Raw genomic sequence first — 17,862 nt, forward strand, 5'->3', positions numbered from 1 at the left:
CCAATTAGATTGCTTGTATAAGTAAGTCAGGCATAATTTGGCCTTCCAGTAATAAGCTTCTTGGCTGATGCTTAGGTGCTTTGCTGACTCAGGGCCTGGAGCATTCAGTTGCACTAATACATCTGAGGACTCAGAATCCAATGTGATATAAAATTCAAACTTCCATGCCCAAGTCTAACAGATGTCTATCTATGTTGATGGTGTATGCAAATATACATATGTAGTTTGAATGTTGGGCACCAAAGCTCAGCCACCAGACTGAGGCCACTGTGAAAATTAGGCACTAAGTATTGAGTTTTAATAACAGAATAATGTAGGGTTGTTACAGGGCCTGGAATCACTACACAAGGAAATTGAATGCATGCATATCCCAACCCATTGCAACTTCAACAATAAAATTTTCATCAAGCAGGTGAAAGAACAGGTTCTTTCCCTAATGAAACCTATTTCCAGTGTGTCATCTTTTACTCTGCCATGGTCAATTTCGCTAGTCATGGGTGGTTTTGGGATAGGTGGTGTAACCCCATCTTATAATGACAACCTCATGTGGAGCTCTTTATACCTCAGGTGCACTCCTACTCAAAAGAATAATCTTCAACCATCCTACATTGAAGAGCATGGAATTAAAATATGTAAAGCATGGGAGAGGTGTCAGATTTATAACCATTCCAAGTCCCTATTCAGACCCAGATCCAATTCTGCAGAGCTGGAACTCATATGCAAACTTGATACAATCAGACTGCGTCTGAATAGGGACTTGGAATGGTTCTTATTACAAGAAGTAATTGTCACTGTTCACACATTCTCACCTTCTAATCAACAGTTGTGAATAGGTCTCATCTATTCTAACTGAATTGACTTTGTTAGCACTTGCCCTCCCCATTGTTGTTTCTTACCCTTTGATGTATATATATACCTCCTATCTGTGATTTCCATTTCATGCATCTGACGAAGTGGGTTGCAGCACACAAAATCTTATGCCCGCAGAAATTTCTTAGTCTTTAAGGTGCTACAGGACTTTCGTTGTTTTTGCTGTGTACAGACTAACACGGCTACCCCTCTGGAACTTTTTACCTTTCACATGGAGGCTACAAGTTCAAGTCCAGGTCAATAATGTCCAAATGTTATAACCATTTGAAAGCCATTCAGTAGCTTTTGCAAAAAGAGAGTTAGTAGTCTCTGTCCTGGTGCATAAGTGTCTATATCGTAAAAGAAGATTGATTTCTTACAAACAACCATTTGAAGCCAGAAGGAAAAATACAAAACAAAACGCAGCCAGGTGAGAACCTCAGATGAATATGGGAGATATTTCATTTACCTTGACTTAGGTAAAGAGCTATATAACTCTGGACAGCTTGAATCTCAATCTTCGCTGTGGTGATACACATTACTCAGTGATAGTAAAGAGAAGTACTCTACTAACTGAAACAATCACCTGTCATAAATCCAGTCATTGCACAGTTACAGATATTAAGAATTGTTTTCCCATCTTTTCCTTGTTGCATTTTTACCTGCGTGTTTTTCTTTTAATAGCCAGCACAATTACTTCCCTCCAGAATATTGCTGTCAGTGGCCAAGTATGAAAATGTTTTATCACCTCTCAAACCAAACAAAATGCACACTGTGGTACAAACTATGCAAAAAATGAAAGGTTAAAGAATAAATAACTCTTTATTATCAAAGAATTATATTTTTATGTTTAGAAACAACTTTTCCTGCATTACCTTTTATAATATTATTTTACATTACATCAAACTCAGCAATGTGTATTAGTTCTCCATTGCTTCTTTACAATCATAGTAACTTCTTATTTAATAAAGAATTAAGTACCTTAAGTATGTGTCTGTAATGTTTCTTCTCCAAGTACACACACATAAAAGATATAAAGAGATAAGGTTAAGTATAGTCAAATAATGTGAAGGGCTGTAACAGATTTTTTTTAATGAAGTTACAGAGTTCTAAAGAGAAGATTTCCTTCTGATTTGATTTTAATATTACATTACAATCTTAATGTGCAAATGTTCAGTTACATTGCTTGTTATTAAGAGAATTTAGGTGACACAACTGAAACATACATCAACAGTCTAATCTTGCTCTAAATGAAATCAGTGGCAAGATCCCCATTATCTTCAATGAAAACAGGATCACACCTCAAATTTGTATGTTAGTTAGTTTCTAAGGACAGTACATTTTCAGATTAAGACTTATTTAGATGTAAATAAGTCTGAATCTGACTAAGATGTATGCACTACAAAAGGGTCTTAGTAACATGAACCCATAGATACTGGCTTTTACTATAATACTTGAAGGAAACCCTTGCATTAAGCAAGCAGAGAAAAAACAGTCTTCCATTAAAAAATACACTTAAGCAGGGCACGTTATATGTAAGAAAGAATAATAATATTAAATAATTTAGGGATCTTCAGGAAAAAAATCAATATAGTTTAAGGGCAAGCATGTTTTAAAGACACCTCTGAGGTTGATATGATTAAAAAAGTGTAGATCTTGGCTGTGAGAAATCAAATGCTGTAACTTAAAAATAGAAATAATAATTAATAATAAAATAATCTTTGTTCAGGCATGTATTCATATGTCATCTATGATTCATTCCAAATAACAATATGATGCATGAACTTTGACACAGATAACATACATTAAGAGGTTTACTTTTCCCAAAATGTCATACAGTTCATTTTCTCCTAATAATTTTAAGCCAAGGAAACTTTAAACAAAATAAAACAAAAAAAGTACCAAACGAGGAGAACTTTGAAACAGTAAAATTTTCAAGAGAGGCCAACAATTTTTAGGTTTACCAGATCCTGAATTCCTTTAAATTAAAAATCAGGACACAAAATAATATAACACAGCCATAAGTTTAGCTGATACAAGAATAAGACTGACTACAAGTACCTTTTCCTGCACACGTTTTTAAAACAATCAGTTACAGAGGGAATGGTGTCATTATTCAGTGTTCAGTTCATATACTTCTACTGTCTGTTGAATCAGGTTTGATTCCCATATCAATCTGGTTAAGAACGCCAACAGTCATAGCTATTTTCCATAAAAAGGAACGGCAATGTATTGCCACAGAAGATAGAAAACCCATCAAGTTACTTAACTCTAGCCCTAGTATAGAGTATCTGCAATGGTGAAAATAATGGGTCACCTTCAAAGGAAACACAAAAAGGATGTAGATCTACTTCGGAGATACAATATAAAGCCATGGAAACCAATAAACTATATACAGAAAATCAACTATGCAAACGTGATATATAAGATAAGAATGTTGATAAACTTAAATTTTACACAAAAACAAGTTACTTGACTACTTATTTTTAGAATCAATTAATATTCTGAAATCAGGGCAATCACCATGAATCTGGCAATTGTAAAATAGTATGTAATTCGCACGCTATTTAATAATATTAAAGTGAAATTTTAAATCTTAAGCCATGCTGGCTATAATACACTAGAGTTTTGATTAATTGGCATTTCACCAAAACCACACTGGTATTGCTTCAGCCACAAAAATAATTTTAAGAGGAGTGAATTTTGTTCCTGTGTAAGTTGTATTGCATGGGTAATAATGCAGTTTTATCACCAAGCTTGCTGAAAAATTTGAGAGATTATCATAATTGTAGGAAAAAAGTCTTGGAAGGCAAAATATTATAGCTTTAAACAGTATACAGAAAAGTGATAACCCAATAAAGTGCTTTTCAATGCTAATTATTTTCTTTTACTGCTCAGAACCAGATATAGTAGCCAAAAAGCAGAGGTCTTCAAGAACATTCAGTGGTCAAATGACTAGCTGAGCAAGGTACACATGCTTAAAAACCAGGGATTGGTCTTATATATATGATCCAGCACCATTATCTTCTCTGAAAAAGACCCCACCCAAATCACTATAAAAGCCGTTTATCTTTTGCCGGTTTTGATTGGGACATGTGATCCTTTCACACTGAGGTTCTCCACAGAAACTTCAGGTTTTCTAGATCCTCTGATCAGTGTTTTTGGGTTGGGCTTCTCCCTGAAACAAAAACCAAAACCACAATCAAGACTATTGTATAATATTTGGAAAAAATACTTGGCCAATGCATCATATTGTTCACCATTTACAAGACACACAATGAATAATCTAATTATTTTTATGTAGGCCTTTATAATACATATTTTACAACTTGGCAACATCCTCTGCTGTTAAAACTACTAGCATGTTTCAGTGGATGAGAAATCTTAGCAGCATAGACTTTTTGTTGAGTTTATTGTGTACCAATGTATTTGTTAAGAGATAGCAGCAAAACTGCATAAAGGCAGAAGCCACTGAAGTGAATGGGAGCTGTGCCTTATTAAAAACTGAGCAGTAATCAAGAGCTGGATTTGTCTCTTGGTTTATATGAGTACAGCTTGCCCATGGAATACTGAAGAAGGGGCTAATGCAGCCTGTGCAATGTAGCAATCTTCCCCTCTAGGACTGTGTAGAAGTGACACATGAAAGGCACTCTGAACGGTTTGGGAGAAGGTGAAGCAAGGACGAGTGTTTTTTACCACAGTTCTCTACTCACTCCAGAAATTAGTTTGAAACAGCATTAACTCTTGCTACATTTCCTCCATGGCTGATACCACGCAGCCACAAGACTGACAAAGGCAACATACCTCCTATGGAGATATGCTGATAAGAAGAGAGCCAAAAGAGCAACCTGGGGAAAACAATCCATGCAGGACAACTCCTGCTTTCATAGATATGGGGCATGCTCCTTCCCCACAGATTCCTTGGCCTCTGGGGTTGGATGGTCTTGTCTTCCTAAGAATCTATGCATCCCACTCCAAGGGATACTGCCTGGAGAGGAACACAGCAATTTTCTGGCATTCTCCTGCTCTTTTCTCAAGGGGATGGACCAATCCAGCTCTGTGTAAGGAGTTTAGGATTTAGCCTTAACACAGTGAACCCAGTTTGCATGTGATCAGTTTACCATTATTGTATCTCTCTTGCTCTCTTTCATTGGTTGAGATAAAAGCATACTTGTCTAAAAAAAATTAATTTATAAAATTTACAAGTCAAATTATAACCGAATAAGTTAATGGTCAAAACTTTGGAAGCCACACCTAGTATTTCCTCAAATTTTAGTTATATCAAAATATTACTGTGAATTACACTTTAGCTACATAATCTGTAAAAGCAAGGAATAAATATATTATTTCTTCTCAAGGCTCCAAACAGGAATTTCTTATTAATGAAACAGTTTACACACATTTTTCTTCTCAGAAAAAGAAAAGGTTATCAGCATAATTAGAGCCATTACAGAAATCGTTTCTACCTGGTTGATGAATCTTCCTTGTTTATATTACAGATACTTCTGTGTTTTGGAGCTTCTAAATTGCATCTCGCTCCAGATGTTCCAAATTTCATAATTTCCTTCTGCCATTCCTTATCAAAGATGTGGGCCTCAGCTGCAAATGTTTTTAAAATATTTTTGTTTTAATTTGATGAAAACATAGGAGAGATTATTTAGCTGCAATTGTTACATCACTAGTCAAAATAATTACATTAAAACACAAAGTTTTGTAACCGGACATGAATATATTAATTATATAAAAATTCCCTCCAAGCCATAAAACATTACCACTCAAATTATGCTCAAATATGAGTAGTTACTACTAACAAACAAAAAAATTAAGACAAAACACATCCACACCACCACTGAAGGGTGGTTAACAAAGGGTGGATACTCAGAACTTTCTAAAAATCAGGGGTGTGCACAGGAAGACTTACATTCATCCAAGTTGATAAATTCTTGATTCAGTTCTCGATCACCAGTTTTGTTGTTCTTTGATTTTTTAATGACATGGGCACGATCATGAATATGATGACCAACAGCCATCTTTTCCAGCCCACTTTCAGAATCTTTAACTGCTTTTCTAGTCTCTTTGATCTGTTCAAAGAAGGGAAATTATATTGCAATTGCTACTTCAATTGAGAAAGTGGACTATCCAAATTAGTTTTCAGAATTGTATTTTTAACTCAAAATATATTTGCTTTAAAATTAATTTTATGGAAAAAACAGATGCTTCCTACTGAATCTATTTTTGTTGCACTGGCTGAAAGATTGATAGCTCAAACAAAGTATAGAGCAAATAATACTCATCTCACTGTTGGCAGACAGGAAATAAGAGTATTACCACTCAAAGGTTTTTAAGAAGAGAATACGGATACAGGTTATTATTAATTGTTTCAAAATCCGTCAGAGCCCAGCCTAAATATAACCCCTGCAGAGCGTTTTCAACATTTTCCTTGACAACAGAACAGATAAGTATGTGTTGGTATTCTCTACATGAAAGGGCAACTAATTATTAGACTGTCATGTTGACTGGCTTGAAACTCTTGGTCACTGCTTATCACTGTGTTCATAGGTATATTATTAGAACCTTTTTGATAACCAAGTGCTGGCTTGAGCTCTGACATGATTGGCTGTGGGATATTTTCAGCAGCCTTATACTGCATGCATATAATCTTTCATGAACCTCGCTTGAGGGTTCAAATTTAAATTTGAATTTCTTAGCAGAATTAGATGCACAACAGCTGCAAGGAAGCTAATGAGGACATCTTCATCTGAAGCATTATGTAAGCATTTAAAAGTCAAGTACGTTGGGCTCAACAGTTAATCATAATAGCTATTATGGGTACATACAGTGATTTTAGGTAAAGTTGTGTATAAATCCAGAAACTTTTAGTATCTTATGTTTGTGCAAATATTTAGGTGTAAATAGGCCCAAATAGCCAAAAGGAGTATGACATTATACAGTGGCTCAAAAAGCAGCGAATGCAGAACTGGTAGCTATATCACTCACCTTTTCAGCCTTTGAGAAAAGGGGTATAACAAGTAGCTTTGTAAGGGATAGCATGGAATACAATGCCTTAAAGAGTATTTTTAAACAATATCTACTTTAAGATATAGCAATAGTGTATATCTTTCTAAATCACAAAAATCATTGACCCCAGTAAGTATTTTAAAGAAGACTGAACTTCAGTCTACATTAATTTACATTCTGATAAATTTAATAAAACTCTTCAGCTGTGTCTCAAGAATACTTACACCTCCTGGAGCTGTGCGGGTCTGAGCTGAAGCTTGGAAAACCTTTGGTGGTTCATCACCTGTCTTGGAGTATGTCATCACAGAAGAAGAACTGAATGAATGTGCATCTGGATTGAGTGAGAGTTGATCCTGAAATTGATACACTTCAAATTAATAAGTAAAAAAATTAAAGCTGACAGATAACCTAAGAAGAAAGAACAATAACCCACATTAGACACCTTCTCCATCTCTATATTACTTTTGAGGAATTATATCAGGAAAAAATAGGGAAAAAAGTCTGAGACTGCCATTACTGTATTTCCCAGTGAATCTTACTTTAAGCCCTGATCATGCAGAATATCCACACAGAGGGATCCCTGTGCCCCCAAATAGCCCTACTGACTTCAATGGGGGTGTGCTTTTGTGGAGTTTTATTGCAGGACTGGCACCTCAGAGTGCCAGCTCCTTAAGGGAAGGAACTATCTTTATGTGTGTGTCCTATATAGAGCTAAGCACACGGTTTGCACTTAAATAATAAAATAGTCTTGCTATGTAATGTACTGGGGAGGATGAGGGTGTCAAGACATTGGTGTGTTCTATTGTCTTCAAGTACTAATAATGACAAAACTGGTTTACCAGAGCACCTTAAAACAGGGTTACTTACCAGTAACTGTTGTTCTTCGAGATGTGTTGCTCATATCCATTCCAATTTAGGTGTGTGCGCGCCCCGTGCACAGATTCCCGGAACCTTTTTCCCTTAGCCTGCCCGCAGGGCCAGCTCAGGCGCCCCCTGGAGTGCCACGCTCATGTCGCGGTATAAAGGGCACTGCTGGCCCCGCGGGTCCCCAGTCCCTTCTTTCTGCCGACTCCGACAGCGGGGACGGGGGGTGGGTTTGGAAATGATATGAGCAACACATCTCAAAGAACAACAGTTACTGGTAAGTAACCCTGTTTTCTATCATCGAGTGATTGCTCACATGCATTCCAATTTAGGTGATTGAGTAGCCATACCCATGGAGGCGGGTAGGAGTCACTGACGAGCAGCTCTACTCAATACGGCTCTGTCAACCGCTGCGTCGTCTCTAGCCTGTTGGACAATGGCATAATGGGTCGTGAAAGTGTGAACTGACGACCAGGTGGCTGCCCTACAGATGTCCTGCAGTGGCACGTTCTCTAGGAAGGCTGCCGAAGAGGCTTGAGCCCTAGTCGAATGTGCCGTCACCGTTCCTGGTAAAGACACTTTCGCCTGCTCGTAACACGCCTTAATGCAAGACGTGATCCAAGAAGAGATCCGCTGGGTGGAGACGGGAGAACCCTTCATCCTGTCTGCCACTGCTACGAACAGCTGTGACGATTTACGGAAGGGTCTCGTCCTCTCCACGTAGCGTGCCAGGGCCCTCCTGACATCCAGTGAATGCCATCTCCATTCGTCTTCCGAACCATGGGGTTTTGGGAAAAACACAGGGAGGAAAATGTCTTGGTTACAGTAGAATTGGGACACCACCTTGGGAAGGAAGGCTGGGTGGGGCCTCAACCTGACCTTATCCTTATAAAAGACCGTATAGGGGGGCTCCGAAGTTAAGGCTCTTATCTCAGAGACCCTCCTGGCCGAAGTGATGGCCACCAGGAACGCTACCTTCCAGGAGAGGAGTAGCAGGGAGCATGTGGCCATGGGTTCAAAGGGGGTCCTGTCAACATGGTGAGGACCAGGTTTAAATCCCAGGGGGGGATTGGATCTCGAACCTGAGGAAACACCCTCTCCACCCCTTTCAAAAATCTAACCGACATGGGGTGGGAAAACAGCGACCGCCCTTGCAGCAGCTGGTGAAAAGCCGAAATAGCCGCCAAGTGTACCTTCAGGGATGCCAAGGCTAAACCCTGGGTTTTAAGGTGTAGAAGGTACTCTAGAATCACCTGTAGATGTGAGCAGGTTGGTGTGATACCCCTGGCTTCCGCCCAACCCGTAAAGCGCCTCCACTTAGCTCGGTATGTAACCTGTGTGGAGGGTTTTCTGCTACCTAGCAGAATCTGCTGGACCTGGAAGGAACAGGCCCTTTCACTTTCCGTCAGCCAGAGAGTCTTCAGGCTGTTAGATGGAGGGAGTCCAGATCCGGGTGCAGAAGGCGCCCCTGGTCCTGGGAGAGCAGGTTGTATCGCCTGGGGAGTGTAATCAGTGTGGCGATAGATAGGTGGATAGATAGGTACTGTACCAGTACTGCCTCAGCCACGCTGGGGCAATCAATATGACATTTGCTTTGTCCCTCTTGATCTTGAGGACCTGAGGGAGGAGCGGAATAGGGGGAAATGCATACATGAGGGCCCCTCCCCATTCCACTAGGAACGCGTCGGAAAGGGAGCCCGGCTCGCGACCTCGAAGCGAGCAGTAAGTGGGGCACTTCCTGTTCCAAGACGACGCGAACAGGTCCAGTTGGGGAACTCCCCACTCTTGGAAGATTAAAGCTGCCACCTCCTGGTGCAGCGACCACTCGTGCCTGGGAGAGAACGAGCGACTGAGGCGGTCCGCCTCGTCGTTCCTGTTCCCCGGGAGGTGATAGGCAAACAAATGAAAGTTGTGCCTCACTGCAAATTCCCAGAGACGCGTGGCTTCCTGGCATAGGGCCGAGGAACGCGCTCCCCCTTGCCTGTTCATATAGAACATGGCTGCCATATTGTCCGTGAGGACCCGTACCGCCCTGCCCTTCAGGAATCTGAGCAAGGTTTTGCAGGCCAAATGGACTGCCCTGAGCTCGCGGACGTTGATGTGTAGGGCTCTCTCCATCGGTGACCATAACCCTTGGGTGACCAGATTGCCGCTGATGTGGGCTCCCCATCCCACATCCAAGGCATCCGTGATAAGGGTTACGGACGGAGCCAGATCTCTGAATGGGACTCCTTTGAGCATCTCTCTCGGGTTCATCCACCAACGAAGGGAGGACAGCACCTGTGGGGGAATCGTGACCACCTTTGTCAGTACATGTGTGGAGGGAACATAGACCGAAGCTAACCAGGCCTGCAAGGGTCTTAGCTTGAGGCGAGCTAGCCTTACCACATAGGTGGAGGCTGCTATATGTCCCAACAGCTGCAGGCAGCGCCTAGCTGTCGTCATGGGGGACCTATGCAACTCTGCGATAATGGAACCCATTGCCTCGAAACGCAGTCATGGCAGGAAGGCTCTGGCCTGAACAGCATCAAGCGTAGCCCCAATAAAGTCAATGCGCTGCACCAGGGTAAGTGTGGACTTCTGTTCATTGATGAAAAGCCCCAGTCTGGTGCATGTGGCGCAGACCAACTCCAGGCTGTTTTGCACTTGAGACCTGGATCTGCCCTTAATGAGCCAGTTATCCAGGTATGGGAAGATCTGAACCCCCCTACGGCGTAAGTAGGCCACCACTACAGCCATACACTTAGTGAAAACCCTCGGAGATGACGACAGGCCAAAAGGGAGGGCCGCAAATTGATAGTGACCTCCTTCTATTGTAAATCTCAAGAATCTCCTATGCCCTGGCAAAATGGAGATGTGAAAATAGGCATCCTTTAGATCAAGGGCCGCGTACCAATCCCCTGGGTCTAATGCCGGAATTATGGAGGCTAGGGATACCATACGGAACTTGATACGTCTGATATATCTATTCAGACGGCGGAGGTCCAGGATCGGTCTTAGGCCGCCCTTGGCCTTGGGGATCAGGAAGTATCTGGAATAAAATCCCTTTCCCTTTTCCCTCCCCGGGACCTCTTCAATCGCACCAAGGCTCAGGATGCCGGCGGATACATCGGTGCCGGCGGTACCGCACCCCCCTACCGCTAGTAGCCCTGGAGGTACCGTGGACTGGCCCATTAAGGCGGACCACGCCAAGAGGACATGAGATGCCGCTGACAAGACCGGCGTCGTAACCGGTCCCGACATCGTCTGTGCCGCAGTCGGTGCTGGAAGAGACGGTGCTGCTGCAGCTGGGGCTGAGGGGGCCTTGGGGTCGACATTACTCGGTGCCGCCCGGGTGTTGCTCGGAGAGCGATGCCGCAACCTGCCCCGCACTGGAGAGCTCGAGCTCGAGCTATGGGTAGTATCAGAGTTGGCGCTGACACTTCTGCGCCGGTTCTTGGTGCCTCCTGACCGCTCCCGGTGCCGCGGTGCTCGACGACTTGGAGGGGATGCGCTCTCCACCCTCCGTGGCCGTCTGGGTGAGGATGGAGAGCAATGTTTCCTCCACCCACCGGGGCTACCCAGCACGGGTTTGCCCCGAGACGCTAGTCCCGCGCCCGTCGGCCGAGGGGGGGACGGAGTCGTAGGCAAGGCTAAGAGGGCCTTTGCCGCGACGAACGCCTCCAGCGTCGATGGCCCTTGCAAGGGCACTCCCCCACTTCCAGGAGTCGGGGGAGGCTCCCTGCGAGGAGACACCGGTGGCTGGGGTGTCTCCTGAGCTTCTCCCTGCTTCGCTGGTCGCAGGGAGGAGTCCATGGAGGCGGTGCCGGACCACCTTGATTTCTTCAGCACCGAAGGCTTCGGTGCCACTGTCGGTGCCAGTGGTGTGCTCTGCACCGAGCGTCCGCTCGGTGCCGGTGATCTTGACGGCTCTGAGGCCAGACGGAGCGCAGACTCCATGAGCAAGACCTTCAGCCTGGCGTCCCTTTCTTTTTGGGTGCGGGGCTTGAAGGACTTGCAGATTCTACACTTCTCTTTGCGGTGCTGCTCTCCGAGGCACCGGAGGCAGCGGTCATGAGGGTCACTCACCGCAAATTGCTTGGAGCAGATGGAATAGCTCTTGAAACCAGCCAAGCCTGGCAGGGTTCTTTAGCGAGGAACCGCTAAGGGTCAATTGACAGTATTGAACTGTCGACGATCAACTGAATTTGACTAACAACGAACTAACTGAGAGCTAAAAGCTTGAACTATAGCAATAAGGCTAAGGACTGCTGCTTGCAATAGCAAGGGCAGAAGTTCCAGCAACCGTCAGAGGCGGAAAGAAGGAACTGGGGACCCGCGGGGCCAGCAGTGCCCTTTATACCGCGACATGAGCGCGGCACTCCAGGGGGCGCCTGAGCTGGCCCTGCGGGCAGGCTAAGGGAAAAAGGTTCCGGGAATCTGTGTACGGGGCGCGCGCACACCTAAATTGGAATGCATATGAGCAATCACTCGAAGATAGAATAAATTAAACACATTTGACCTTGTTCTACTCAAGTACATAGATGTAACTGGAGTACAACTGATAGTATAAAGAATTAAAACTAAAATATTTTCTGGGCTAACTCCCCACCCCCACACATTTTCTTGCTGCATCCCCTGGGGAATCATAATATGGCTTTTTATTTGACTTCCTGAATAACTGTTTTAAACACTATTATTTTGTTGAATATAAATAATACTTTTAAGACTGAATTTTTTTAATGTACTTACAAAATTTCTTCGCAGTTCTAGCATACTGTTTCTCATGTTTGACACACTTCTGTCAATTGCAAAGAAAGGATCCTTGAAATCTGAATTCTGTTGGAGGACAGAAAATAATTATTAGCTACAGGAAAAAACTAAAAAAAATCAATGAAAATAGAATGGTTAGTCTTAAAGCTGTCCTTTGACAAGACAATCACATGCATATTTCTGAAAATGCAATCAAATAAACTCACAGGCTTTGTAGAGCCTACAAGACAATTCATGAATCCATATGAGCAGAAAATTCCCTTTTTTAAAAATTAAAAGGCAAATAGTATGGGTAACACAGGATTGTGGAGGTGAAAGTAGAAAAGGGATGATGATAGGTTTCTAGAAATTATTGGACTGTCAGAACAAGCACACATTTAGGATGGCATTTAGGATTGTTTTTAGGGTCTCTGTCTCTCTAAACCTCTTTTTGGGCTGACTAACCTGTCAATTCTGGTGACATCCAGAAAACCAAACAGACTAGAACTGCAGTATGCCACTCCTTCCCCTAGAGCACCAAAGTAGACAGAACATCTCTAATGTGCAAATCTCACCGGTTGCATTCATAAACATGATGTAGTCAGCCAGGAAAGGACATGAATGAGGATCTAGGGAGGACTCCAAATGTATTCAGCAAAGTTCTTCAGTGTTGTTAGCAGTTGCTCAATAAATGTCTCATTAGGTAGAGCTATGAACTCCATAGAGAGGAGTGAAAAGCAGAATGAGACACTCTAGGAGCATTTTTAATAAAAACAGTATATTTTTAACAATATCATGGCTTTTAATATAGGAAAAGGTGAAATCCACAATAGGATAACTTACTAACTTAATAGCTTTAGACATCCACAATATTTTTTTGAGCCAAGACATTTCCTTCACTACAAACTTAGGCAACCAGGTTTGAAAACTAGACTCTATAGCCAATACAAGAACAATATTAGTGATAACTCAGAATTTTGTTTTGTTTTGTTTTGGTTTAGATCTAGCAGTACATGAAATCAATTCTTGAATAGATCTGTTTAATTACAAAGATGCATAACCAAAACAAGCTGTAGTGGACTGTCATCTCCCCTGTGTGTATGATTAAACACTGTGCATTACTTTCCAAACTGAAAGCAGAGGGCAATGAGAAAAAACAGAGAATTGGGGGTGCAGGGGGGAGGAGAAAGATGTTTCAAACCATATACATTTTCAAAACTGAAACCTTCAATAAACACAATCTCATTAAATATATTCAGGAAATGTATTTAATTCCTTATAGAAATATAAGACTAGAAGGGACCTCAAGAAACCACCAAGTCCAGCCCCCTGCATTGGGGCAGGACCACATAAACCTAGACTGTCCCTGACAAGTGCTTATCTAACTGTTTTTAAAAGTCTCCAATGATGATGGGGATTCCACTACCGCCCCTGGAAGACTTTTCCAAAACTTAACTACCTTTATAGTTAGAAAGTTTTTCCTAATATCTCACCTAAATCTCCCTTGCTGCAGATTAAGCCCATTATTTCTTGTCCTACCTCCAGTGGACAAGGAGAACTGATCACCATCCTCTTTATAGCAACCATTAACATATCTGAAGATGTATCAGGTCCTCCTTCGGTATTCTCTTCTCAAGACTAAACATGCCCAGTATTTTAACCTTTCCCTATAGGTCAAGTTTTCTAAACCTTTTATCATTTTTGTCACTCTCCTCTGGACTCACCAGTTTGTCCACATCTTTCAAATAGAGTGGTGCCCAGAATTGGACACAGTTCTTTAACTGAGTCCTCATCAGTGCTGAGTAGAGCAGGACAATTATCTCCCATGTCTTACATATGACACTTCTGTTAGTACACTCCAGAATGATATTAGCCTCTTTCACAGCTGCATCACATTGTTGACTCAGGTTCTGTTTATGATCGACATCAATCCTTAGATCCTTTTCAGCAGTATTGCCACTAAGCCATTTATTCCCCATTTTGGAGTTATCCATTTGATTTTTCCTTTCCTAAAGTGTAATACTCTGAACTTGTCTTTTTTGAATTTCATTTGTGGATTTCAGACCAATTCTCCAAGGTCATTTTGAATTCTAATCCTATCCTACAAAGTGCTTCAAAACCTTCCCAGTTTGGTGTCATCTACACATTTTATAAGCATTCTCTCCACTTCATTATCCAAATCATGAATGAAAGTATTAAACAGTATTGGACACCACTAGATACTGTCTCCCAGTTTGACAGCAAGCCATTGATAATTACTCTTTGAATACAGTCTTTCAATCAGTTGTGCATCCACCCTGTAGTAATTTCATCTAGACCACATTTCTTTAGTGATATATTAATATTTGTTACTCCTGGGTAAACTTCATTAGACAGGAAGAGGCTTGGAATAGTGTTCCGATCAGAAAGCATAACAAACAGAAACACACATATCAAGAAACACATTTGCTTGACAGACCTTTGAGAAGCCTCCAATTTTTATAATTCTCAGTCACTCTAGACCTATATTTACACATCAAATGTGTTGTATCTTCTTTGGATAAAGCAGACAGTGGACCTAAGAGAAGCAGCAGGTATATGAATGACTCTTTTATGACAAGTATGCACCACAGAGGGTTAACCCAACGGACTACTGGAGGCTATAGTTGTTTCATACATACTGCACAAGTAAGCATTTTTCACAGTTTAAAAATTAATTGCATAATTCACAACATATTGTTTCTAGAAAGCATTACAGAAAAAATGTTTTCATGGTCATCTTGGTTATGGATGGGAAAGAGATCGTTGCACAGCACTGACAAATGACTCAGAATTAAAATGCAAAACTATAAAGGGAACAGCTGATGCCAGTGTGACACAAAACATCCTTATATGAGGAGAAAACAAGTCCATATCAAAAGGGCAGCCATCTACCATGAAGGAGAAGAGTGAGCCTTTGCAAATGGTGTAGTTATTGTCAAGGGTCTGGAGAAAATCCAATGACACTAAGAAATATAGGCTTGCTCAGGTTAAGGTAAAAAAAGCATCTGTCCCCATCTTCTCAGAGAGGGAGAAGATTACTGGTTGTTACTATATTGTTCCCTAAAATATACTTCAAAACACACAGTTGCGCTGGCTGAGTAAATTTATTTTAAGGATGTCCATTGCTGAAGCCAATCTTCATGCTTACACATAAGGTAAATGCATTGACACCAAAATTCCATTATACTAGTATTTGAAATTCATGAATGTTTCATTAAGAATGGAACAGGCAGATCAGACTATTGCATATATTAGGGTGGGAGATAGATTCCCCTTTTCAAAGGAGATGTCAATATTTTGGGGTCCAACAAGACCTCTACTCTCTTCTTCCATCCATAAAATCTAATAATAGTGGCCATGACTACCATGTTCACTTCCACACTCCTGTTTAATCACCGCCTCCTGCTATTCTCTCTCTGTCAAGGCTGCTTTCCCTGCTCACTAAATGCAATGCTACACTGGGAACTCCAGTCTGGCAGATCTGTTACTGGAAAAAAGAATTGGAAAAAACATTTGAAATGTAATTTGAAAGCCGCATTTAACATTAACGGTTGTCAACCAAAGGGCCGCCTTGCTGCAGCACAGTGACAGAAAACACAGAATGTGTTGTAAATATTAATAGAATTGCAGGTAAAAATATTCTTCTGCATTTTGTATTTTACAGGCACTTTCATATCATTCAGAGGAAAATAAACGTGGTGTAAAGCTTTAATCAAGAGTGTTTGACTATTGTGTTCACATATCCAGGAGATAATATTGCTTAGAAGGTGCCTGACAATGTTATTTTCTTCCATCATCAATGGAGGAGAAGCTAATGACACTACTTCTGTCTATTTTTCTTTTGGTGAACTAATATCATTGATATCATCAGTAGGTACTTGGCACAGCTATGGAAAGAACATTTCCTAATTAACTATTTAATTGCAGAGCAGCAAGGAGCTTGCATATCATTTGAGTGTCTTGTATCAGAATGATGGCTTCTAACCACACCACAAGCTATGTGCATGCTCTCAGTATTTCCATTTTCTTCTGCACTGCACTTCCCACTCATCTTGCAAAAATCCTTGAGACATTGTGTCAGAGACATCATTATTGTGGAGAACATCTCCATTTGTTAGAGTTGATCTATGTTGCTTCTTAATTGGCTACAAGGGCCAATGAATGACAGTGATATAAGGCTGAGTGTTTCTCCTGTGTAAAAATTTTTAAAATAAAGGGTTTTTTTCCAGCTATTTTTTCTCAGCTATTGAGATCTCCCAAAAAAACTAAAAATTTTGGCACAAATTCAAGTTCTGGTCGTAAAGCCATATTACCCCTTTACTATAACTAATGAAATAAATTAACTTTCCCCAAAAAGTTTTGTAGATGAAACAAAAATATCAATTTTTTAAAGGGCAAATCAAACTGTTCTAAAAAATTAAATAAATAAAAATTCCACAGCAGTACCAAACTTGATATCTGTGGAATATTTACTCAACCTCAGCATTTTCACTAGATAGAAATGTAAATATTCCTGAGTTATATCACTACAGTAGTTAGCAAGCATCATGTAGCTATGATTTATTCTTGTTTTAGTTAGAAAGACAATGTGTACATTTTAGCAAAAGTTACAAGGGCTATTTCTTTCAGAATAGGAACCATGCTACCAAAACTGCCAAAGGGCATGAGGGTGCAGCTCACTGCCTTGAAGAAAAGTATCAGTTCCTTTTAGTTACTTTCACATATAGCATCTGAAATCAAATATTTTTAGTAAAATTTAAAAAAATGTCATTTAGGGGACCGGAATGATTTATAATGTGTTAAAACAACATAACATCAAGTAGTTTTTTGTAGACACGGGAGCACAATTATTTCAAAATAAAAAAGATGACTGCACCCAGGTTGAATAAATCATATTTACACAAATATAACAGAAGTACTTAAATCTTAAGAAACACATCTGTGTACCATAGCAAGCTTTATACTAAAAGCAATTAAAACGTAAGGTGTACTTCAAATGTCACTTACTTCCCCACACACTCTCAATTTTACTTATGCAGTACAAGCAGTCACAAAGATGCTGATTAAAACCAATAAGTCTGTTTCTACTCGACATATAAATTTACATAACTAAATTTCAAAATGCTGGCATAAATTTTAGGGCACAAAAATTAAAATAAGTGATGCAGCTGATCTACTCACAAGCTCTCATTTTATGTAATGCAAGAGATTAATGTAGACTTAAAAATGAAATATATACATATTCTCTAAAATATTCAGATGCCTTGGGATAAACCAAATCAACTCTACTATGTCAGCAGTTTTAAAGGTCATTGCAAAGAAGTTCTATATGTGATGATAGATTTACGTAGAACAGTCTGAAGACTAATAAATCCATAG

At 40.8% G+C, this 17,862-nt stretch overlaps 1 protein-coding gene across 2 annotated transcripts in view; it reads right to left on the bottom strand.

The window, feature by feature from the left end:
- Window positions 1-1,647: 1,647 nt before the first annotated feature.
- Window positions 1,648-17,862, bottom strand: part of MLF1 (myeloid leukemia factor 1) — a 30,329-nt gene continuing 14,114 nt past the window's right edge. For both annotated transcript variants that reach the window (XM_067546433.1, XM_067546485.1), the window contains exons 3-7: window positions 12,463-12,549; window positions 7,092-7,220; window positions 5,771-5,930; window positions 5,316-5,448; window positions 1,648-4,027 (exon numbers count right to left, since the gene is read on the bottom strand). In XM_067546433.1, coding sequence (XP_067402534.1) covers window positions 3,916-4,027; window positions 5,316-5,448; window positions 5,771-5,930; window positions 7,092-7,220; window positions 12,463-12,549 — 621 coding nt within the window. In that variant the 3' untranslated portion in view covers window positions 1,648-3,915. The remainder of the gene's footprint in view (window positions 4,028-5,315; window positions 5,449-5,770; window positions 5,931-7,091; window positions 7,221-12,462; window positions 12,550-17,862) is intronic.

This window comes from Emydura macquarii, unplaced genomic scaffold (genome assembly GCF_026122565.2).
Source record: "Emydura macquarii macquarii isolate MOO-44397 ecotype Brisbane River unplaced genomic scaffold, CSIRO-AGI_Emac_v2 contig_18, whole genome shotgun sequence".
NCBI classification, from domain to species: Eukaryota; Metazoa; Chordata; order Testudines; family Chelidae; genus Emydura; species Emydura macquarii.